General features: G+C 44.7%; 1 protein-coding gene across 9 annotated transcripts in view; it reads right to left on the reverse strand.

The window, feature by feature from the left end:
- Positions 1-375: 375 nt before the first annotated feature.
- Positions 376-24,225, reverse strand: part of patj (PATJ crumbs cell polarity complex component) — a 117,872-nt gene continuing 94,022 nt past the window's right edge. For all 9 annotated transcript variants that reach the window (XM_071486629.1, XM_071486627.1, XM_071486630.1 and 6 more), the window contains 17 exons: positions 14,583-14,667; positions 14,248-14,340; positions 14,047-14,157; positions 12,898-12,963; positions 12,253-12,337; positions 11,390-11,496; positions 10,779-10,862; positions 9,827-10,020; positions 9,556-9,703; positions 8,844-8,930; positions 8,544-8,712; positions 8,418-8,455; positions 8,152-8,274; positions 7,960-8,064; positions 6,375-6,478; positions 6,157-6,280; positions 376-5,845 (listed from right to left, as the gene is read on the reverse strand). In XM_071486629.1, the coding sequence (XP_071342730.1) occupies positions 5,699-5,845; positions 6,157-6,280; positions 6,375-6,478; positions 7,960-8,064; positions 8,152-8,274; positions 8,418-8,455; positions 8,544-8,712; positions 8,844-8,930; positions 9,556-9,703; positions 9,827-10,020; positions 10,779-10,862; positions 11,390-11,496; positions 12,253-12,337; positions 12,898-12,963; positions 14,047-14,157; positions 14,248-14,340; positions 14,583-14,667 (1,870 nt within the window). In that variant the 3' untranslated portion in view covers positions 376-5,698. The remainder of the gene's footprint in view (positions 5,846-6,156; positions 6,281-6,374; positions 6,479-7,959; positions 8,065-8,151; positions 8,275-8,417; positions 8,456-8,543; positions 8,713-8,843; positions 8,931-9,555; positions 9,704-9,826; positions 10,021-10,778; positions 10,863-11,389; positions 11,497-12,252; positions 12,338-12,897; positions 12,964-14,046; positions 14,158-14,247; positions 14,341-14,582; positions 14,668-24,225) is intronic.

Consider the following 24,225-nt stretch of genomic DNA (forward strand, 5'->3'; position numbering starts at 1 on the left):
CACATGCGCATAGAGGATATGACATCATTGACAGACGACCAAATGAAATGGAGCGCTACCGTGATTAAAATCACAATTTCTCTGGTTCAGGAAATGCTAGAAACATTTGTTATAATGTAAGAACATAACTCACATATTATAACTTTAATAAGTCACAGACTGGATTATAAGTTTCTGAACATTGCACAGTGGATTCATAACCTCAACAGTCCTCATGACAAATTTAATGAACCACTTCAAACAGCAACAGAGGACTTTGATATGTAGTGTAATTATCCTGGACCAGGTCAAAGCTCTGAAAGATGGATGGATGGATGGATGGATGGATGGATGGATGGATGGATGGATGGCACAGAGTTTTACAGCAGCCACATGTTGGACATTGACTGGACGTGACAGTTTTTTAATGTTTTCTCCAGACTGGTGTAATCATCACAGCAGAACAGTTGCTGCAAAATCAAACAACATTTTACAGGCTGTGAAAAGTCAGAAATCACAAGCTGAACCCAACCTTTGTATTCACATCCCCAAACACAACAACATAGCTTGTGTTTGATGCAGCACTGACATTAGTATCCAGAAAAAGTCTGTGAAGCATAACAAAAAAATTACTGCTGGCAAACGTCAACTTTGCATTTGGTAAAAATAGTCACTTAGCTTCAATTGGAGGGACATCTCCTAACATTAGACCCTCAGAGGGTTTGAAATAAACCTCCATAGACCACTTAGCTTATGGTGATTATGGTGCAACCTCATCAGTCATCAGGCGTTCATAGGGTTGGCCCTGCTGCTGCTGTCCGGCTAAAAAGAAGCTGCAGAACTTGCCTGAGAATCATCAGTTTTCTTCAGTGTCGCAGTAATAAAGTGATAGTTATCTGTACAACCATGACTGTGCTGCCAACAGGAGCTGGTGATGGTGAATTTGGCTCAATCCTTTTCTCAAAGTTAAGGCATAAAGAAACGGGGCTAAAGTTGACACCTAGAGAGTCGTCAGTGATGTATGATACATTAATTAAGCTACTTCCTGGTTCAAATCTGGTAACAACACAAACGTCAAATGTCCTAATAATTTATTAATCACGTCTGCAGCGTTTACTGCTGGTGAATTTATCATTTAGTCACTGAAAATCTTAAGGATAACTACTTTGAAACAAATGACTAAATTATGGTGAAAATAATTCTGTCCATACAAACAAGCATGTAAAGACATGACAGCTCAATCCATGGAACAGCTACAGCAACATGACAGAAGATGGAGAAAACAGTATTATAATGAATTCTTGATTTAGACAGAAAACCAGAGATAAATACAATATATTAATAAATTAATGTGCTTTGTAATTTTTTTTTCTTGATTGTTTTTGTTATATGTTCATGTTTTATCTTCTCTGTGCTTTTTTCTTTATTACTGTGAAATTTTTATTTTCTGTAGAAAATGTGTCATTTGGTTTTTGATTTCCAGAGGAACAGCTCCATCTCTTCACATTTCATTTATCATGCACTGACTGAACAATTAAACTAAACAGTCTCTGTTTTCTCTGTGACCAAATTACACGATTCTTTCTCGCATATTGTTGTGGAATTGATGAATAAATGAGGTAAAATAAAAAGCAGCTGCAGCTGGTTTTTGACAGATGTTAGAAAGCTGCAGGTTTCTGTTGTGATTTCTGACCATTCAGTGATTCAGACAAAACACATAACAACAATAAAACAATAACAAAAAGAAATACATTGTTAATTTCCAGCAAGATCAAAAAATAAATTACAGTCCATCTGTTCTGACATCTACAAATAAAGTAACAAAATTTAAGACAATTATGACAAAAAACTCAAAGTATTTTGCACTTGATTGATATGTATAAAGTACAGGAAACGAGCTGTTCTCCCCTCGTGTGGTGTCGCACTACACTTACACTCTACTCACACACAACTATCTTCTTTGTGTTATGGTGAAACATAAGACTGAAAGCAACAGGCTGACAGTTTGGTAAATCCTCATGTTCTCGTCTGAAATAGGGTTTTATGAACTCCACCAATCGCAGCCGAATCCCTCCTCAGATCTGTTCAGGTTCTCAGGAAACTGTCCCACGCCCTCTGACCTCAGTGTAAGCAAGCAGAGATTTAGCAGCTCAGTGAATCTGGAACCTGGGTAATGGAAGTGAATCCGAAAACAGCTCTGGCTATCAGAGGGAATCTGTTAAAAACCTTTAAACTCCGTCTGATTTATGATTATTTTCATTATTTTAACCCACTGATTTTGTTTCAGTTGTTTAATCTACACAATATTAAAAAAGTCCAAGATGACATCTTCAGAAAACCCAAAGATATTGAGCTCACTGTGATTTATGAGCAAATCCTCAGAACTGAGAATCTGAAACCAGCAAATATTCTGAATTTTTTTTAAATGACACAATTATTTGATTAATGAAATTCTTTTAATTAAAATCTCTTTTTTAACCTTAAAATTACTTAAATTTTTCTCATTCATTGTTCCTTCATATGTTATTAATAGGATGAATGAAGGAATAACTAATTTATTTCAGGCTCTCTGCGTTATTTATTTTACACTGTGAAAGAGCCACAGAAGAAATCACTTTAAACCATGCAGACAAAGACAAAAACACTTAATATTCATTCCTGTAACCAAGCTACAAAGTCAACAAAGCTGGATCTTAATAAAGTGATTTCAAGCTACAAATTCAGGGGTGTTTTTAATCTCCATCTGTAAATTACTCATTAAAAAACACATTACAGACTAGGAGTTGTTGGAAGGTGTACTTTCTAGGCTAACAGTTTCCCTCTGCGTCCAGTCTTTGTGCTAAGCTAGGCTAAACACGTCATATTAATGAAACTGACGTCATCCTCACATCAGGTGTCAGGACACGTCGGCCTGTTGCTTCTAGAAAACCTGTGATCATTTCTAATATTTTCTCTCCACAATAACAATCACGTGGAAGACACTGTGTCTGTTGCCGGGAGCGACAGTGGATCTCCAAGCCCGCCAAGTCCTGAGAGTCACATCAGTGTTTAATGTTTGTTGCACTGTGTAATGTTCAGTTATGTGTCACCTGGATTCAGGACCGAGTCACAGAAGAAGAGAAGAACCTGTGGAGGCAGGTGAAATACTCACCACTAAAATCAAACATACACCTAATTCTATCAAATGATGGCACTTTATAAGAACTGAAGACCGTGTTGTTGAATTAGAAAACTGAACAGCTGAATGCTTTGATTGTGTGAATAATGTATTTACAGCAACATTTCAGTAACCAGTGCGTCATGAAGGGACACTGTTGTTGTCTCTGTTGGGTAAGATTAAATCTCTCTGGCTGACAACTTTAAGTCTGTTGCACCTGTGGCCACGCCCAGCGGTGATGTCACAGTGCACCCACAGACCATGGAGCACACTTCTGCATCACTGCAGCCAGTTTAAAGGTCCTACACACCCCGACCTGATCGGACTGTGTGGGATCACGTTCTGTTAAGACATCATTTATAAAGGGTTCATAAGCTGAAATCAATCACTTTATCAACAGTTAATAAATCATTTACTAATGCTTCATAGATCAGTTCTGAGCCATTGAGAAGAATAAGGTTTGTGTTGGCAGGTTAAATCATGTTCGATCACCGATCTTCTGGGAAACAGCTGCAGGACATCTGGACCAAAATCCATTTACAATCTGATTATTAACATTAACAGCAGCAGACTTGTTATACGTAAATATGTATGAACTCATCTGACAGGCTGCAGGTCAGTGTGTGAAACCCTGTTTAACATGATGAAATAATGATGCAGTGTTAAACCATTAATAGTAACTTTGTCATTACTCATCAGGTTAATGTTAGTGTGACATTAATAAACTCTCTGCTCAGTTTGTGATGAGCCTTTAGTCATTTGTTGATCAGTCATTAATAAAAGCTTCAATAATCAACTGTCTGCAGCTGTAAGTGTCAATAACCACATTATAAATGGAGCTGGTTCCAGATGTTCTGCAGCTGTTTTGCAGGAGCAGATCAGTGGTCAAACAGTCAATAAGACAAAAAGTGTCTGTGGGAGGAGGATTTTTACACAATCTGGCAACACAAAGGTTGTTCTGATCAGTGTCTTATGACTGATCTATAAATCATAAGTAAATGATTCATTATCATTGATGAAGCCAGTAATGGTGCCTCATCAGAAAGTGGTGACTGTGTTGGCTCGATCAGTGTCTGTGACCTTTAACCTTGGATTAACCTGGTGCACTAATGTTGAAATATTTCATTCTCCTCTGCAGATAAAAACAGATCATGATGTATTTCATAAAGAAAGAAAAAAACACTATAAAGTAATTTTTAAAGAAATATAAAGTGTTTTCAATGCTAATATTATTTTAAAACTTGATTTTTCACCCACATTTTGTGTAAAGGGAGGGTAATACTTCATTTTATGTCCCCAGATTTAGCACTAATAAATGGTTTATAACAGGACTTTACAGGATTTGATTTCAACATCGGCCTGACAGCAGATGAGTGGAGCCATCAGAGCAGCCGAATAAAAAACACACTATCATATATGGAGGAAATGTTCAGCTGTCCGCATACTTTGTCCGCATACTTTTGGCCACGTGCTGTTTGCACTATGGCGGCAGATGTTGATGAGACTTTGGGACGATCAGCGACTCCGTGGCTAACAGCTAACCAGTCTGCAACCACAGAGCAGATGCTAAGCTAACGTGTGCTGCAGCGTTGAAGATCTCTGTCCAATCACACGCTTCCCTTTAGTTCCTCTGCACTTTGAACACGAGCTTGAACGTCCCTGTCGTCCTCAGATTCAGTCTGAGCCTTCACTCCACCTTGATATGTAGCTTCTTGTGGAAATGAGACGAACAGGTCTGAGTGCTTCCCTTAAATCTCCAAATTGAACTGCTGGACGGACTTGATATGAAGCTGTGCACAGTCGTGATGAATCCGCCTGACTCTGTCGACCATCAACACGTTCAGACTGAAACATCTCAACAACTATTCAAAGGGTCGCCATGAAATTTTGTTCAGACATTCATGTTCCCCACAAGAGGAGCTGTGATTATTTTTAGGGCTGCAACTAGTGTTGTTTTCATTATCAAGTGATAACGATTAACTGTTTGGTCCATAAGATGTTAGAAAAGAGTGAAAAAGGTGATGAGTTCAAAATGTCTTGTTTTGTCTTAACAACAATCAGAACCCAAAGCGATCCAGTTTCACTGTGATATAAAAAAAAGAAAAAACAGCAAATATTCACATTTCAGAAGATGGAACCAGAGAATTTCTGACATTTTCCTTAAGAAATTACTTAAATGATCAATAAATTCTGACAGAAACGTGGAATTCTGGGAGCAGGAACATGAAGCTCAGATTTCATGGCAACACGTCTGGTAGTTGTTGAGATATCACAACAAGCTGAGCAGCTGAGATCACATCGATCAGAAATCAATAGGTCCGACAGATTCAGATTGTCATGACCCCATCTGCACCCACCTGTGTGTGTGTGTGTGTGTGTGTGTGTGTGTGTGTGTGTGTGTGTGTTGGCACCATCTGATGCTGTTTCTTTTTTTTTTTTGCACGTTGGGAAGGTCAGAGTTCACGATCCGAGAGTCAGAGTGTGTGTGATCTGAACACATCACAGGAGCTTCTGTGTTCGTGTGTGTGTGTGTGTGTGTGTGTGTGTGTGTGTGTGTGTGTGTTAGGACAGGACGTCCAGTGTGACAGTTCCTCTCTGTTTCTTCAGGATAGCGACCGCCTGCTCATGCGTCACTCCCTGCAGACTCTCTCCGTTCACCGACAGGATCTGATCGCCTCGTTTCAGACGCCCGTCCACCGCCGCCGCTCCCTGAAACACATACACACGATGACGCCATCAGCTACGAGTCTACAGCCAGGGTGGGGCCTCAGTGAGGCTGTACTTTCATCACACACCCTGAGCCTTGTTGATAAATGTTCACTGAGCGGAGCTTTAAACACCTTTAAATGAAAAAGCTCGTGATCTGGTCCTCACAGACAGAAGAGTTGTTACTGAATATTTACAGCCACTAACAGTACAGAGCTGGAGTCAGGAGCTGTTAGCATAGCTTAGCATAAAGACTGGGAGCAGGTGGAAACTGTTAGCCTGGCTCCCTGCAGGGTTCAGAGACAGGCTGTGACCTTGCTGAAGACGGTCTTGACGTAGATGGGCAGGTCTCCGTGTGGACTGCCGAATCCTCCGACGATGCTGAAGCCCAGTCCCTCAGAGCCTTTCTCCAGACTGATGCTGCGGGGCCTCGGACCCCTGGGGGGGCGGGTTTAGAATCAAGTTAATACTTCCTGTCATTACACACTGTGTATCTCTGTGTGTATATGTGTGTGTGTGTGTGTGTCCTCACTCTGGCTCTGCTGTGTGTGTGTCAGTGTTGGCTGACAGACTGGAGCTGCTGGACAAACTCTCCACCTGGGTGGTGATGGCGCTGATGTTGGTGTCCGCTACCACCTGAGACACACACACACACACACACACACACACACACACACACACACACACACACACACACACACACACACACACACACACACACACACAAAGACAACAGAGCACCAAAAGCTTTAACATTGTTAACAGACCTCCCTGTTTTTGTGGACTGAAAATCATGTGCCCAAATTAAAACAGTTGCTGTTCTTCAATCCTTTCCATCTGACTACAACCTTGTGAATTAGGTTGAAATAAGGAGTCCTGTTGCATTATGGGAAATGTAGGATCCAGTGTTTTTGGAGAAAAGGTCGGGGCAATAACTTTCTCTGCCCAACTGAACAGTGAACCAGACAACAGTGAACAGACCTGGGGGCAGACAGACAGTGAATCTCAGTGGGACACTTTGTTTAAGACGCAGGAAGAATTGTGTGTTTGTGTGTGTTTCTGCTGGAGGCTGATAAAAGCTTTATTAGCATAAAGGCCTGTCCTGGATGCAACAGTCAGCCTGTCACAGTCACACACACACACACCCACACAGTCAGCAGTAACTATGATCGATATGAGCTGCAGAGAAAGTGAGAAACTGCAACATTAATAATAATAACACTGGTTTATGAATCCTGTCTGTATGTGAACACTTATTTACACTAACATTTATTTACACCGCAGGAGTAAATAAATGAGACCTGTGGATGGTGCAGTTAGTAATTTAGATGTTTAAAGCTCCACCCAGTCTAAAGGTAGATGTCCATGTGTTTGTGATTATAAAGCAGGTCTAGGTTCTATATTAATACTGTGAAAGTATCAAAGCCTCAGTCCACAGAGAAATGCACACAGCCTGTATTCAGACACTGAACCTTAAAACCAGCCGTCAGGACTTCTGGAACTTTGTGATGTCACAACAAAGCAGTCAATGCCCTCAGCCAAGCTCCGCCCACCTGGACCCACCATCCAACCTTGCAGGATTTGATTTCTGAGTGTTTACCTGAAATCTGCTATATTTTTATTGGATCATCCAGAAAACAGTCAGCCAATCAGAAGATCCTCTCTTCTGAAGTTTAAATAACGGACCTTTCGAGTCATTGGATTCTGTGTGTTTGTCTTTTTCAGGATATGTCTGGAATTTGGTGGAAAGTAAAAGTAAAGGGTTCCCACTTTGTGGTTGCAGATCCAGCTTCTGGACCTATCTGAATGAGAACCAGACTGAGCCAGTATCCTGTCCTATCTTGTGAGGGATCCTGTGATGAGGAAGTTTTGGCCTTTTGGCAGCGCTGCAGGGGAAGTCAGCGGGATTCATCCTCTGGGGTACAAGCTTCTGTCTGTGTCAGTCATCAGTCAGTTGTCTGGACCGAGTGATGACGCTGAAAACTAAAACCAGGGCCGACTGGGTTTGTTTCACTGTTGTGGAGCAGTTTGACTCTGACTGTCAGATCTTTTCCCTCCACTGGACAATCACTGTGTGTGTGTGTGTGTGTGTGTGTGTGTGTGTGTATGTGTGTTACCTGCAGGCTGATGTGTCCGTAGCTGTTCTTCAACATGGTGACAACCTCACCGTGGGACAGACCCTCCAGAGACTGACTGTTAATACTGACGATCCTGTCCCCCACCTGTACACACACACACACACACACACATTCAGTCAGACATACAGACACACATGTACAAACTAACATACTATCATACTCTCCCTCCACCTTGAGTCGGTGCGTCTTGGCGGCGACTCCGTTGGCCTGAATCATGGCGATGAAGATGGGGATGTCACCCAGCGGGCTGCCCTTCCCCCCTGCTATACTCACCCCGAGGGAGTCGCTGACACCCTGGGGGGGGGGTAGAGAGTGTGAGGATTAACAGTAGAACCAGTTGTGTGTGCTGCTGACACCATGACTACAGAGGTCAGAGGTCAAAGGACCTGCAGACTGAGTCCAGTTACAGAGAGGGGTGTGTGTGTGTGTGTGTTTACCCTCATGATCTCCACGGTCCGGATGCCTGCCTCTGCCCCTGCACACAGATTAACATTCAACCAGTGAGAATCCAGATCGATCAGTTATCAGTTATCAGTTATTCTGCTCTGACGATGGTTCTCCACCTGCAGAGGAGGAAGTGATGTCAGCGGTGGGCTTCATGTTGTTGTTGAGGGCCAGGGGCCCGGTGGACGTCGTGGTCGGGTGGTCGGAGGTGGGGGGGTCAGATGAGGTTGGGGTCTGTGCGAGGGGCGGAGCCACAACACCTGAGCTGTTCCCGCTCACACGACTCATCTGAGAGAAACAGAGAGAGAGTTTACAACCACACGTACATCTGACACACACACACACACACACACACACACACACACACACACACACACACACACACACACACACACACACACACACACACACACACACACCTGGCTTCCCTGTGAGTTGTGTCTGGATGAGATCCAGGAAGCAGCTTTGAGTCGGCCGAGCTCCAAATGGACTGGACCCCGAGCACACTGCAAGACACACACACACACACACACACACACACACACACACACACACACAAAGACACAGACACAGTACTTTTAATGCCACATGTTTACACTCCGTCAGTTCAGTGAGGTCAAGCTCTTCGTGCTCCAACACAGCTGCAGGTGAGTGTGTGGGTCAGGTACCAGGTGAGGGGGTCACACCTGCAGGACAGTGAGCGACCAGAGGACGAGGACGGAGGAGACAGAGCTGCTCTGTCATGTAAAGACCAGAGATCATCATCCTGACTTTAACTCCTCCTCCTCATCATGTCTATCTGTCCTGGGGGAGGCGCCCTCCTCTGTGCTCCTCCTACTTTTCCTCCTCTGATTCGAGGGTCTGAGAACAGAGGGCGTCGTTTGTTGCACAGCTCGTTCAGCCCCTCACAGTGAACTTGTAATCTGTGATACTGGGCTTTATAAATAAAGTTTGATTTGACTTTGCTGAACAGTTGATTCTGTTGTTTATTGGTTATTTTGTAGATATTTCATTTTCCAGGTGTTTGTGACGTCAGAGAGATCAGTGACAGGAGCAGAGGGTCAGACAGGTGTCACTGCTCCAACTCACCAACATGCCTCTGCTCTGTGTGTGTGTGGGTGTGTGTGTTACCTTCAGTATGGCAGCCACAGCTTCCTGGGAGGCGTGTCTGGTGTCCTCTCTGTTCACTGACAGGATCTGATCTCCCTGCATCAGACGACCGTCCAGCTCAGCAGCACCCCCTCTGACCACCTCAGAGATGAACACACCACTGCCACTCCTGACACACACACACACACACACACACACACACACACACAGTTGTATCATATCCAACAATAACAGAAAGTGTCGGTATCCTGCAGGTGGTGCAGGTGTATCTGTGTCGGGGTTTAAGGTGGACCTCTTTCCAACGATGCTGAGTCCCAGCCCTCTGCCGCTCTTCTTCTGCAGTTCCACCTTAAAGAGGTCCAGGTTCTCCTCGTCTCTGTACTGGGCCTCGTCCCTCAGCACCGTTAGACGGACCCTCGCCGGCGTCTGACGGAGGGCGGCAATCGCCTCCTCGTGGGATGCACCGCGGAGATCCACACCGTTTACCTGAACACGAACACACACACACACACATACACACACAGAGGGAGACATTGCCACACTGCTCAGCCTCAGACGAGTGACTGTTTATAACCGTCTGTCCTGCAGCAGGAAGCAAGAAAGTTTTCATTTGTGCGATCGTGTGTAGTTTTGCTCTGTTATTTGTGTGTAGTTCTGATCTTGTTGATCTAACATATGTTGTGTGCTTCTTTTTGTACAGCTGCATGTTGTCATCACTCTGTAAAGACTCCTGTGTGCTGGGGAATCAGCTTGAAGCTTTAATCTGTGCGACGCATCGAGATTCTTATGAAAGAAACATATAGTTTGTCTTATCTTGTTTTATTCTATTTTTTTATTATATTATTTTTTGTGCCTGCTCTGTGCTGGATTAAATTATTACTTTATTTGGACGTGTTTATTGTTTTATAGCAGAATAAAATCAGATGAAACCGAACCTCAGACTGAAGCAGGAAAACCCCAGACTGACCACATCAGTAACTCTCTTAGCTGGAATCATTCTACTTTATTCTTAATGCTGATCAGTGTTACTGTATTATTATTACAGTAATACTGCATTGCTACTGCGAGCAGCTAACTTATAGCTTCAGGAGTAAAACAGTTGCAGTGGGCAGATGCAGTAACAGTATCAGTATCAGTAATAATGACTGTGAAGATAAATTCATGTCGACTGAGTCAGAAACAACAGAAAACAGAACATGAAGATGTGTGTGTGTGTGTGTGTGTGTGTGTGTGTGTGTGTGTACCTCCAGTATCTGGTCTCCTGCCCACAGTCGTCCGTCTCTGGCTGCAGCCCCCTCCTCATAAACCTCATGGATCACTATGGCATCCTGGTGGAGAGACATAGACAGCCAATGACAGAGAGAGAGAGAGAGACAGAGAGAGAGAGAGAGCGAGAGAGAGAGAGAGAGAGAAGGTACACTCTGTAAGGACTCTATCACCCACACGTCTGTCTGATATAAACCTGAGGCGTCTCTGAGCTGCTGTTCGATGACGCATTAATCAGCAGAAACTGTGACGCTGAGGCCGGAGCTGCTGATGAAGCTCGTCCTCTCTCTCTCCGCTCTGACAGGAAGCTGCTGCACGGACGCTCAACATCAGTTCAGTGACAAACTTCACTGACAGGCAGAGACTGAGGGCAGACATGTCTGTAGTCTTTACTGTGCAACACTAGAGGTCACTGCAGTCAACACTGGTGTTTTACTGAGTGTTTCCCCTCATGCATCAGAGTTATAGTTCTGTTGAGTCGGCCTCACACAGGAGGTTGTTTTCATCATGTATTTAAACTGTGACCTGGTTTTCATTTGTATTGAGAGTTTTCTGCTGTGTGGTGTGTGTGTTTGTGTGTGTGTGTTACCAGCTGTGTGTCTCTTCCTCCCACTATACTGAGCCCCAGTCCTGATCGACCTTTACAGATCTCCAGCACTGTCTCCTGACCAGGAACCACTGCGCAGCCTGATGGGTCTGAAGAAGAAGAAGAAGGAGGAGGAAGAGATGGAGGAGGAGGAGGAGGATTTGTTTATTCCTTCACTTTCTAAGATCATTTTTAAACCTGTAATATTTTACCCCTCAGCAGCGACAGTGTGAGGACCCTCTTGAAATTGCTCTTTCTTATAACCACTCACCATAAAAATGAATCTCATGTTTCGGGCCTGAACGTGCTGAGAAACTCATGAAACTCTGCACGTGTGAGGCCTGGTGGACATTTACACGTTTTATCTTACACGTCAGTGTGGTCTTACAGCCACAGTGTGGGGGCCTGTCAACGCTGCCTGCAGCTTTAAGGTTCTGGCTTTTATTTAGTTTGTGTCTGTGAATCCTGGAGGTAAAAGACACTGATGAGCCAAAACACTATGAGCCCCTGTTGGTCCACCACCAGAACCGCTCTGACTCACAGAGATGTGGACGTCAGCTGTAAGCTGTTAGGTGGACCCGCCACGGATCAGACCACAGACGCTCAACTGGACTCAGATCTGGACTCCAGGGTTGAACTCCTCGGTGCAGAGTCCAGAGCCTGCAGGGGTGTACCTGGTCTACAACAATGTGCAGGGGTCCCCAGCAGAGCACCACAGCCCTCCAGCCCTGCTTCCCACAGTACGGCCCTGCACACCCACACCTGGTTTTGGTTCATATTCCTCTTTCAGGTGTTTCACGTATGGATGGTGTGTGTGTGTGTGTGTGTGTGTGTGTGTGTTTGTCAACCACCAGACATGTTTGTACCTTTGTTGGCCGTCTGCAGGTCGGGGCTGATCAGAGGAGGAGATGCTGCTGCTTGTTTACTGGAGCTGCTGTATGACCTGCAGGACTGCACACACACACACACACACACACACACACACACACACACACACACACACACACACACACACACACACACACACACACACACACACACACACACACACACACACACACTTATTGATCAGCTCTGAAGCTGCAGACAGATAAAACTCAGGGAGGAGCTGAAGCTGAAGCAGGTGGATGGAAAACACAGCTGAGTGGACACAGACACAGATTTCACACTGACTTCAGTTTCCTCATCAGAACAGAATCTGTGAGCTGTGGAGTTCACAGTTCTTGGTCTTGGACATATTGACACCCAGACCCAGATCCTGACCCACCTGATTAAACAGACCTGGATCTGATTCAGGTCGCGGGTCAGTTGGACCCGTTAGACCTGTAACCTCAAGTTCAGCTCAGTTTGTGATCAAGTTGACTTTTTAGAGTTTCCTCAAATCTAATATCAGAGACTCAGACAGCAAGAGAGCTCAGGAGGCACCAATACTCCAATAGGATCAATAGACCTGACTGATTTACAGAGACTTGTTTCCTGACTTTGTCTAAAGATGATGATGTTGTTGTTACCTGCTGCTCCAGCGAGGCCCTCGGAGCCTGGAGCTCATTTTCTGAAGAGTCTGCAGCTTTTAGCCTCTGCAGGACGCACGCACACACACACGCACACACACACGCACACACACACGCACACACACACGCACACACACACACACACACACACACACACACACACACACACACACACACACACACACACACACACACACACACACACACCTGGGTCAAGGAGAAGTGTTTGTGTCCTGAATGCGTCAGTAGAAGCAGGTTTCTGGAACAACAGGCTCCAGTTGTTACCAGCAGCTGAGAGGACGAGGGGCAGGTTTAAAACTGACTGATGATCCCTGTTCACCAATAACACGGCTGTATAACTGTTCGTCTGCTACTGAAGTTAACTGTGTTTCACTGTGTCACAGTCTGTGAGCAGCGTTGAGTTTCTGGAAATTTAAATAACACTAACTGAATACATAATGAGTCTGTGACCCTTTTTTTAAAAGATAAGTTCACATCTTTTAAAGCCTGTGTTTAAACCACGTGTTAGTCACATGTTAGAGACAAAATCCTGATTCTGTGGAAAATGAAAAGTGAACACGAGTCTTCTGCTGTAACTCAAACACAGCGTTTTTGGTGAAATATTCCTTCATCATGTTCCTGGAGCTCAGTGAAGAAACTGGAGAAATAAAACCAGTGAATTTGTTCAGACATTCTGAGCAGCAGACGTCTGAGTCACACGGTGAAAACTTCTGCACCTTCACGTCTGTCTTTCCTGCTCCTGGTCTGAGTTCAGGTTTGAGTTTATCACATTGAACTGAGACCGTCTGACAGTTCTTTCATGAATCCCCAGAAAACGAACAGGTCGATAATGTTCAACACTATGTCTAGAATAATTTCTATTTTTAAATATCGACTAAAGCAACTAAACTAAACGGCCCAAATCCAGGTTCAGAGCTTGTGGAGACTCACTAAAACTGAAGCTGTCGCTGAATTAAGGGTCTGAATAACTGTGTAAATGAGAGATTTCAGTTTTTGATTTTCATAAAGTCACAAACATTTCTAAAAACATGCTTTTTACTTTGTCTTTTTGGATTATTGAAGGTAGAAAATGACACTTTTATCCATTTACAATGAAATCCTCAGAGGACAGTGTTCAGAGCTCAGTACCTTCCTGGAGGTGTCAGCCTCTCTCAGACTCTGGGGGGCGCTGCTGCTGCTGCTGCTGCTGATCCTGTTCCTGTTCCTGTCGTTGCGTTCGGCCTCGTCGCTCGTCTCGTCCTGTCCATCAGACCAGATCAGGTTACACTGTTAGTTCTGCTGTTACCACATGATCACATCAAGGTGAACGATCCACAGGTTCAGACTGACCGCTGTGTCCGACGGCCCGGGGAGCACCAGGCTGTCGGGGGGGCGGGCTCCATCTGTGGGGGCGGGGACACTGGGAGGAGCTGGAGAGACACACTGAATCACACACACACACACACACACACACACACATTGTGTATTTTAAACTGTGGTACTATTGTTGGTGTGTTGTGTTGAGCTCATCAGGATAAATTCTCCACATTATTTGATGTAATGGAGAAAAAAAGTTGGTGCATCACTGAAGTTCAACATCAGCTCCTCCAGCCTCCAACCTGTCCACATACTTTTGGCCACATATCTGTATCTGTGGGTGTATATTTGTGTTAGTGTGTTGTTACCTTGGGGCTGACCGGGCTGAGGACAGGGGGAGGAGGGGGCGTCGGGAAGGGGGCGACGGCCATCTGGTTTATAGCATCTTCATTTCTACATATGAGAGAGAGAGAGAGAGAGAGAGAGAGAGAGAGAGAGAGAGAGAGAGAGAGAGAGAGAGAGAGAGTTTTTGGCTGCAACACGAAAAGAAAAGAAAAACAAACAGAAAAAATGTTTTCATCTCTTCAGCGATGAGCTGATGGAGTTTATTATTAATGCAGAGAGAGCTTCACCACCTGAGCCCTCATACACACACACACACACACACACACCTTTCCAGTCTAAACACAGAACACATGTCAGCTTGATGTTTCATTATCCTCAGCCTTCCTGTGAGACGCCGCAGCAGCAGCAGCTCTGCACTGCAGACACACTACAGCAGCAATAACACAACTGCAGCAGGAATTTGTTCCCAGCTACAACAGAGCGATGTAGGTGTAATTTTCACTGACAAGCAATATTATCATGACATAACAAAAATGTAGTGATGTCATCTCATTTTTTGAACAAGTCATCCCCAGTAAAATGCAAAGAGCATTTTCTACTGAGCTGATTGGTCAGCAGGCTGCAAACACCTGGAAAACCTTTTACCAAAGCAGCAACATGTGAAGTGTAAAAAGCAGCCGGTGATATAAAACACACACAGGTTGATGTGGTTCATGTCTGACACCTCCACCTTTGCACCGGGGCAGCATTGGCTGCATTCACATAACTGCAGAGGTTTGCAGGTTTGTGGAGTTCAGTGCACAAAGTATGCAGCAGATGTTTTGGATGAGGGAGATGGAGGAGGTGGAGTCAGGATGGACAGCTGGCAGTGTGGGTTCCTGGTGGGAACTTCAGTCAGCTGGAAACAGCTCGAGCAGGCCCGGCTGAGGGGGATTGTGGGAAAAATTACATTTCATCATATCAGCACAGCAACAACTACAACAACAAGCCTCCTGGGTAATGGAGCAGAAAACAACTAAACCAACAATACAGCCCCAGTGCCTGCTGACGGACACCGAGGAGGGGCCGAGAGGGAGCTGATACCTGGAGTCGGGCACTGAGGACATCTGGCTACGTGACAGCATATGGTGTGAATCCACCATCAGGGCACTTCAAACTTGCCGCGGAGCCATTTGAAGCCAGCGCGTTTGATTTGAGGCATCAGCACTAAGTGGAGCCATCTGTGGAGTCCCCAGATTAGCATCAGAGGACACGAAAACACTGCAGTCCAAGTGGGGACGAGCAAGATCCTCAGTCTGTTTTCCTGTTTATTCTGCATCACCGGTGCTCAGCGCTCATTAGTACTTCTGCACTGCAGGTCATAGAGGTCACCTGTCAATCAAACAGTGAGGGCGGGACTGAGATACACCCACACATTACAGCGACGTCATTCCAAAACCAGGCCTGATCAAACGGTAACGCTGATATGGGACAGTTTCCTAATGTCGGCAGGATCTGAGCCAGTTCTGGTGCAGCTACGGTTAGAGAACACTTGTTAAGGTTAGTTTAACTTAAAGAAGACATGTAAAGGTTAGTTAAGGTTAAAGAATAGGTTGTAAAGTTTAGTCATGGTTAGAGATTTCAGTTTGGCTAATGAAAAAGTGAGTCACTTCAATCCATTTCCTGTTTGAGATGCGGCTATTTTGCTTTGTTTGCCCAAACCAATCAGTGGTTAGTGACGTATCCATCACCTGACCAATGAAGTGTCTGAGCAGTTGATTACAATCCATCTCTAAGGCTTCTATCTATCTTGCTATCAGATCTGAGCTGAGCTGCATGTATTAGCTAACTGGGGTTGAGCACTAACACACTGAGGGTGAAAAATGACAAACAATCTTCTACAGAGGGAAGTTCAGTGTGTACATTATAGAGAAAACAGTGCTTCTCTGTTTCTCTGCAGCTTTGTATCTAATGTCAGACAGGAAGTGGAAAAACAGGTTGATGCTGTTAGGGTCATGAAATATTACAGCCTCCTTCAGACTGAACATACAGAGTGATCCATTCAACCAAACCAGTGATTTTTCTTTCAGCTACTTTTGTTTCACTCAACGTCACACAGAGAAATAATCAGTACTTCACATAAAAGAGAGGACACGGTAACAGTAGGAACATTTTCTTGTCCTGTCTGGATGATGAGGAAGGAAATGAAGGCTGAGAACTTAATAAAACTAAATTATTATTATCAGCTATTCCCCATCAAAAGACTATGATTATTATTATCTATTGTTCTGTCAAAAGATGCCATCTCCAGCCTCTCAGTCTGATTACAATTTCTCTGTAAAAGCATCAATGATTACATAATGATTACCTCATCTTCACTCCATTATAGAACAGACATTAATGGGCTAACTTAAGGCTGAAAAGGAAGAAAAATGAGAAGAATTCACAATGAGAAGCAGCTTGTCCTGCTCCACTTTATGTCTTTAACAGGTAGAAAAAGGCCCTGAGCACATGAAAAACCTCTTGGTTTGACTTGACTGGTTCAGGTCTTAATCTACCAGCTCCGCTCTACAGTACGTTTTTTCTCCTGGAAGGTTTCAAATGAGCCCCCCCATCACCAGAACAGCAAAACACACCAGTAACAGGTGGATGATACAAGAGTAAGAGTCTTGATTTTTGTATCCATTTAAACATAAAAACAATTTGACCTCAAACACACCACGGATCATCGCTGAGCAGATAAACAAGAAGACAACGATCAAGTCTACAGCAAAATAAAAAGGAGTGTGGGAATTCACATATCTGCCCTCCACACTGTTTATATCTGCTCCCTCACCATCTCCCTCCTCCACCTCTTTGGGATGTCTTCCCACCCTCCCCATCATCCCTCCATTACCAGTTAATGTCTTTGCCCAGTTACTGACACATTCCCAATTACTCTTAACGTGTGCTATTTTCCCAATAGGACACTTCGCTCTCTAAATGCAGGTCAACTTGTGGTTCCCAGAGTTAGTAAGAGTAGAATGGGGGGCAGAGCCTTCAGCTATCAGGCTCCTCTCCTGTGGAACCAGCTCCCAGTGTGGGTTCAGGAGGCAGACCCCCTCTCTACCTTTAAGATCAGGCTTAAAACTGTCCTGTTTAGTAAAGCTTATAGTTAGGGCTGGCTCGGTATGTCCTGACCCATCCCTTAGTTATGCTGCTATAGAGCTAGACTGCTGGGGGATTCCCATGATTCACTGGGCGCTCTCTCCCTATTTCTGTCTCTCTCCCTCTCTCTCTCTCTCTCGATGACTTCATGCCATTAACTTTGTTTCCTTTTCTCTCCCGTAGTTTGTGCTTCTCCTCTCTCTCCCTCTCTCTGTCCTCATTCTGCAGGTCTCTCTGCCTCTGGAGCAGCAGGATCCAGATCCACCACTACTCATCTTTACTATTAACCACTGTTACCTGTCATCATTATTATTGATAACACCATTACCTACACAGCTGTTCCTGGTCTCTCTCTCTCTCTCTCTCTCTTCTCTCCCCTCTCCTCCCCCTCCCCCTCTTTCTATCTTCTCCTAAACCCAACCGGTCAAGGCAGACGGCCGCCCACCCTGAGCCCGGTTCTGTTGGAGGTTTCTTCCTGTTAAAGGGAGTTTTTCCTCCCCCCTGTCGCCAAGCGCTTGCTCGTTGTGGGAACTGTTGGGTTTTTCTCTGTAACAAAGTAAGGTCTTGACCTTACCCTGTAAAGTGCCTTGAGATAATGTATATTATGATTTGGCGCTATACAAATAAAATTGAATTGAATTGAATTGAATTGTTTGTCTCCTTGGTCAAGGTGAGGCCGACAGGAAACAGGATTTATGGGTCAGACTCTTTCAGCTCATCACCCACCGGAGCCGTTACTCAGCTTTAAATCCAGACAACAGCTTCATGATACAGTTCAACTTGTTTTCTGCTTGTGAGTATAATAAGTAATGGAATCAGGACGTGTTCACTCCGTCTGGACCTGAGCAGGTAACCGCTCATTGGACTGTGGGATGCAGTTCGTCGTTCAGACTGATGTTAATGTTCTGTTGCAGCCAGACGCTGCTCAGCCCAGTTCAATATTGTGCACACACTGTATTTACTCTGCACGTTTCACCTCAGTGTGACACAACAGGACGTCAGGACGGGAAACTTCTCCACACAATGACAAACTAGTTTCCAAATTTCTCACCATTCATTTATTTTTTTTAAATTTCTCTTAGTAATGTTTCAGTGGTGGTGTTTTCCTAATAAAGTCAAGTCACATCAATATCACGAATCACAGATCTGCCTCAAGGAGCTTACAACACCTTCTGTCCTTAGACCCCAGACAGCCCCCCCCCCCCATCCTTCTGTGCCTTGTGGTGGCAAGGGTCAAAGTTCAAGGTCACAGTGACCTGACGTTCTTGTGAATGCGATATATCAGGAACTAGCGGTGGGAATTTCATTATATCTGGCACAAACATTCACTTGGACTCGAGGATGAACTGATTAGAATCTGGAGGTCAAAGGTCAAAGGTCGACCTCACTGTGACATCATAATGTTCTGCAAAAACACTTCTGTCTGTTATTCAACTGAGGAAGGGGAGATTGGGACCATATTTCTTGCAACTTTGCTGGTTGGTGGAGGCGAACAACCGTGATGCAGTGATTCTAGTTTTTTGATGTATCACCACTAAAACCAGCAGCCTGATGTCAAACTGGATTAATTTTACCTCTGGACTCTGATGTAATATGTTGTTTTTGTTTTGATAAAAACTTGACTCTATAGACTGAAGCTGTTTCGTCTCCGTCTGTCCTTCAGTACCATGATCATTTGACTGCTTTGGAAACTGAATATTATCACACAGTCAGTCAGACTCTGTGACATCATGGCGGTCTGACCACGCCAGCAGGGTGACAGTTATCTGTTTCTGTTTCCATGGCGATATGCTGCAAGGCTCCTGCCTGACGACATCCCATTGCTCATTGCCGTGGCGACCTTTATCCAGAGATAAATCATTCAGCAGCGGCCTGTGGACGCGACTGTAACGAGATTTTGTCACCTGGCTGAACACAGCGGGAGCGGCGGTGTCCTCCTGCCCCGACGCCGCCACCACATTCAATCAGAGCAGCCAGCAGGAGAGAAATAAGAATCACTACATCATCATAACCGGGTGAGATCCGCCATGGGCCGAGGACAAGCTGCAGCAATGTGACACACAAAGGGAATCATGGGAAGAAGAAGCACATCCTCTGTGCTCAGATCGAACCGGGCATCACCTCCACCTGAACAAGTCACCTCCACCTGATTCTGTTCAGGCTGAGGTCAGTACTCACACAACAACATGACATTTATCTGCCTGTCAGAGAAGTGGATTTGTGAGCAGTGAATGTTCCTGAAAAAGATGTAAACAAAACCAGGCTGGTTCAAAAACAGTCGCGCTGCAGAAAAATCAATGAGACTCATGTCAAGAGTTAAAGGCCCATCAGTCAGAAATGACACCTTTCTCCCTGAGGTCGAGGCACTGACACATGAGATGGATGGATAGATCCAAAACCTGTCGAATACATTCTCCATCAATCTTTAAATTGAAGTCATCATATTTTGACGAGGGCTGAAAACAAGCAGACACAGTGGTATGAATGTTGAATGTAAACACTGTTGTTATGAACAGCTGAGACCGGATGAAAGAGTTCCACCACATATGTTTGTATATTTATATATATTGTCTGAAAAACTGCTGCAACACTTTTAAATAAACCAATATAACACTGAGGTACAGTCTAAACGAAGAACAGAAGGGTTTTATGTTTCTGACAGAGCAGTTTGGACTCTCAGATACTGTTTTTACTGCACATGCTCAGTGAGGCATCAACGCTCTGGTCCTGTCTGCAGGTTTGAGACCCAGCAGCTCTCTGACGTTTCCATCGCTGTCACATCCAAACACGGCGCCTGTCAGGATGTGACAGACGGCAGCGGCGTCAACCGTACCCGCCGGAGAAACACAGCTTGATGCTGACATCATATGACTATTATAAGACTTCACATGTGTCAGCTAAATGTTGGAGGAGAAGATGGAGATTCTGAAGTCCACAAACAGGACACTCTCCTGTCCATGAAAATCACAAACAGGATCACTGAGGAGGGAAAGCCCTGACGGAGGCCAACACCAACTGGATTCTTACACACTCAATCAATCATGCCTACGAGTTGAAGTTTGCAACTAGTCTGGGTAATAACTTGGACATTTAACCAGTTTCACAACTGTTTAAAATCTTATTGAAAATTTTCAGACTGATGGTCAGAGTTGAATCTTTCAGCCTCAGTCCACAGAGAAATGCACACAGCCTGTATTCAGAAACTGAGCCTTAAAACAAGCCGTCAGGACTTCTGGAACTTTGTGATGTCACAACAAACTCACTGCCCTCAGCCACGCCCATAAACCCGCCCACCTGGACCCACCATCCAACCTTGCAGGATTTGAGTGTTTACCTGAAATCTGCTTTATTTTATTGGATCACTAAGAAAACAGTCAGCCAATCAGAAGAGAGGCTCAGAGCCTCAGTTCAATAAGCCTATTAATTATATTTAAAACATAATCATAAATACATGTTGGTGATTTTCTTTCGAGCTTAATGCAGAGGTGGTGACACATGATGATTAACTGACACACAACAACAAAAGTCACTGCAGCAGCACCGACTGGAAACTGACTCCTGCTGTGACAACAGAGACGGTTACGGCTCAGTAACAGCTGTGATCACTTGTTGTGATGGTGATTTATGTCTCATGCTGACGCGTGGGCGGCTCAGGAGCCCTTCATCCTGACGCCTCGACACAACAAACCGCCCATCAGTCAGAGCGACTGAGGTGTTTAGCAGCGCCTCACGTCTGACTGACACACTCGTCCGTCTCCATTCATCAGACTGAGGATGCAGATGTTGAAATATTCAACGACCGAGGCTGCAGGGTTCAAATACACACATCTGTGATTTATCATCGAGCGTGGAGTGGGAGGAAAGTTCATTAAAATCTAAAGTGTCCATCCTCTGCAGAGCAGGAATATCTACAGCTAATTATGAATATATCTTATGGATTATGTCTCTAACTGAAGGTGAAAATCATTCAACATCTTCTAAAGGCTGCGTTTTTTTCTTGGAGGCAAGTTTCAACATCTTGTTGAATCCATGACATGAAGAACAGAGCCTGTTTAAGAGTGAAGGAGGAACTGCACAGTGTTGGTTCATCAGAACGTCTGCAGTGAAACAACTGTGAAGGACACTGAAATGTGTCTGCTGAAGAACAGACAGACCGGAGGACACTGCTGAGTAAACTCCTCCAGTGGACAGATGAGACGTGACGGGTCATTCTGGTCCAAGTGCTTCACAGAGGGATTGGGTCAAAAGTTGTGTAGATTACATTTAATTATAAACACAGCTGCAGAAAAGAGTCCTGCTTCATATTCAGGCTGCTCCTTTTCTCAGCTGCTATAATCTGCATGAAGTAACGTTCATCTGGTTCTCATCTGCATCACAAGAGCTAAGAGCTCAAATCCCTGAGTGCACAACACCCTACACACACACACACACACACACACACACACACACACACACACACACACACACAGTGCAGGATCCTGTCTGATGATGATCTTGTGGATTTATATCAGACTCTGATCCTCCATCGTCTCGTCTCAGGGTCATAAAACTTCCCCCTGACTCTGTGTCTTAGTTTGGTCTCTTAATCAGTCGGTCTTTACAGCACAGCTTTAAATATTCAGTCAGTCACACAAACATCTGAGTATAATGAATAAGCACATCATCAAGCAGACGATGAAATCAGGAATAATCCAGAGGAATTTGAAATCAGGTTGAAACCTGAAGTGTTTTTTGGACACAAACATGACTCCACGAGAATCATCAGGCTGCTCTGTAACAGCAGCTCTTCAACGTATCATCTAAAAAGCTGATGTTGTGTTCACACATTATTTGTGCTGCAAACAACAGGACATCATCATCACTCGCTGCAGCTGACTGTTTCACAGGTCGTCAGGTGACCAGTTTTTAATGCTGTTAAACCAGAGCTGATATCTGCTTCTCACAATTCAAACAGGTTTATTTAACAATTCCTGCTTCACACACAGAGCTGATTAAAGTCCGAACACGTTTACCTGGAATAACCCTCAACCTTTTATCTTTTGTTTTCTTGCTTCAGTAAATCACGATGCTGGTTTTTGTTGAAGGGGCTGTTCAGGTTCTCTGGGAGCAGGTGCTGCTGATTGTTGCAGCCATTGTTTCATTTACAACACAAGGTTATGATTCGTCCTCTGAGCAGCGACGTCGTCAGGGCAGATTGGAGGCTGCGGTGAGTTTCTAATGGAAAGTGATGATGAGACAGGGCTAGCTGGTTAGCATGCTAACCAGAAGCAAAGACATGATAGAGACAAGAGTTAACATCTTTGTTTGTCTCCACCTCTGGAGACAGATGTTGGTGAGTGAAGGATGAAGTTTGATGCTGAACTCACAACGTTTCTTCTAGACTGGTGAGGAAACAGCTGCTGATGCTAACGTTAGCCTTTGTCACAGGCCTGGTAAAACACCTTTCAGGTTTCAGCTGTAATAATATCAGTGGAGACAGATACTGTTTTTCTCAGACCTTTACCGTCTTCAATTCTATGTGTTTTTACTAGAATATTAACTGTAAATAAAAATTTTAACCGACAGCGAAGTGCTCAGGCTGCAAACAGCAGAATGCCTGTGGCCTGAGAGGCGAAACTCAGGGCACAAAAGGTGAGCGCAGCACAGGCTGAACCACTTACTGCCTGTTTAGTTCGTTGCTTCAAGACTCAAGTGTTTGAACATTTTTATCACATGAGTTTTGGCAGCTGGACGGTAAACCCCCCCATGAATCAAAACATGGATAACCTTGAGTGTCATCATCCTCCCTGACTCGTGCGCAGCAGCAGCTTCCTTTAAATCCTGTCTGACAGAGGCTGACCCGGCCTGACGAGGGAGGCTTCGGTCTTAATGAGACCTCGGTAAAACACACACCTGCTCTCTTCAAAGCTGCAAATCAGTCCCTGCAGCAGAAAGCTCATTTCTGCAGTCGACTGGGAGGAGGAGGCCAGGAGAGTTTAATCTTCTGTTGCAGAGATTCCCCGTCTTCAGCTCCTCTCACGTCTCAAAGGACTCGTCTCTGGACGTGAAGCATTGTCTCCTCCTATTGGCTTTCATCAACGTCTTAAAGCGAGAGCTTTGTGACGGTTTGACGCCGAACACAGAGCTTCTTCCTTCAGATCCAACAGCAGGTTTTAATTTAGACTGTGAAGTTTCAGGAAGCTGCTGTCTGTAGCACAGCGTCCCCGTCTGTTTTCTATGAGTCAAGACGTCTGTCTGTGTGCATCACGCTCTACAGATCCTCCAGTGACAGTGAAGTGACAGGTTACAGCCTGAGGCACAGAGACGGTGACGAGTTCAGGGAAAAGTCTGAGGAATGAGTGAGAAACAGGACGACAGTGTCTCCGTCCACAGGACACAAGGGGTCACTGATGGTTCATATCCTGTGACCTTCACAGGGACCAGGCCAGTTGAACACCTGTGGTTACGACACTTTCCACCATCATATCTTCAGGAAGAATGGTGTTCGCCTCCAGTGGAGTTCAGAGACTTGAGAATCAATGTCAAGGAGCAGTGAAGCTG

Source organism: Trachinotus anak, unplaced genomic scaffold (genome assembly GCF_046630095.1).
Source record: "Trachinotus anak isolate AG129_WGS33_773 ecotype Australia unplaced genomic scaffold, CSIRO_AGI_Tana_v1 ptg000010l, whole genome shotgun sequence".
Lineage (NCBI taxonomy): Eukaryota > Metazoa > Chordata > Actinopteri > Carangiformes > Carangidae > Trachinotus > Trachinotus anak.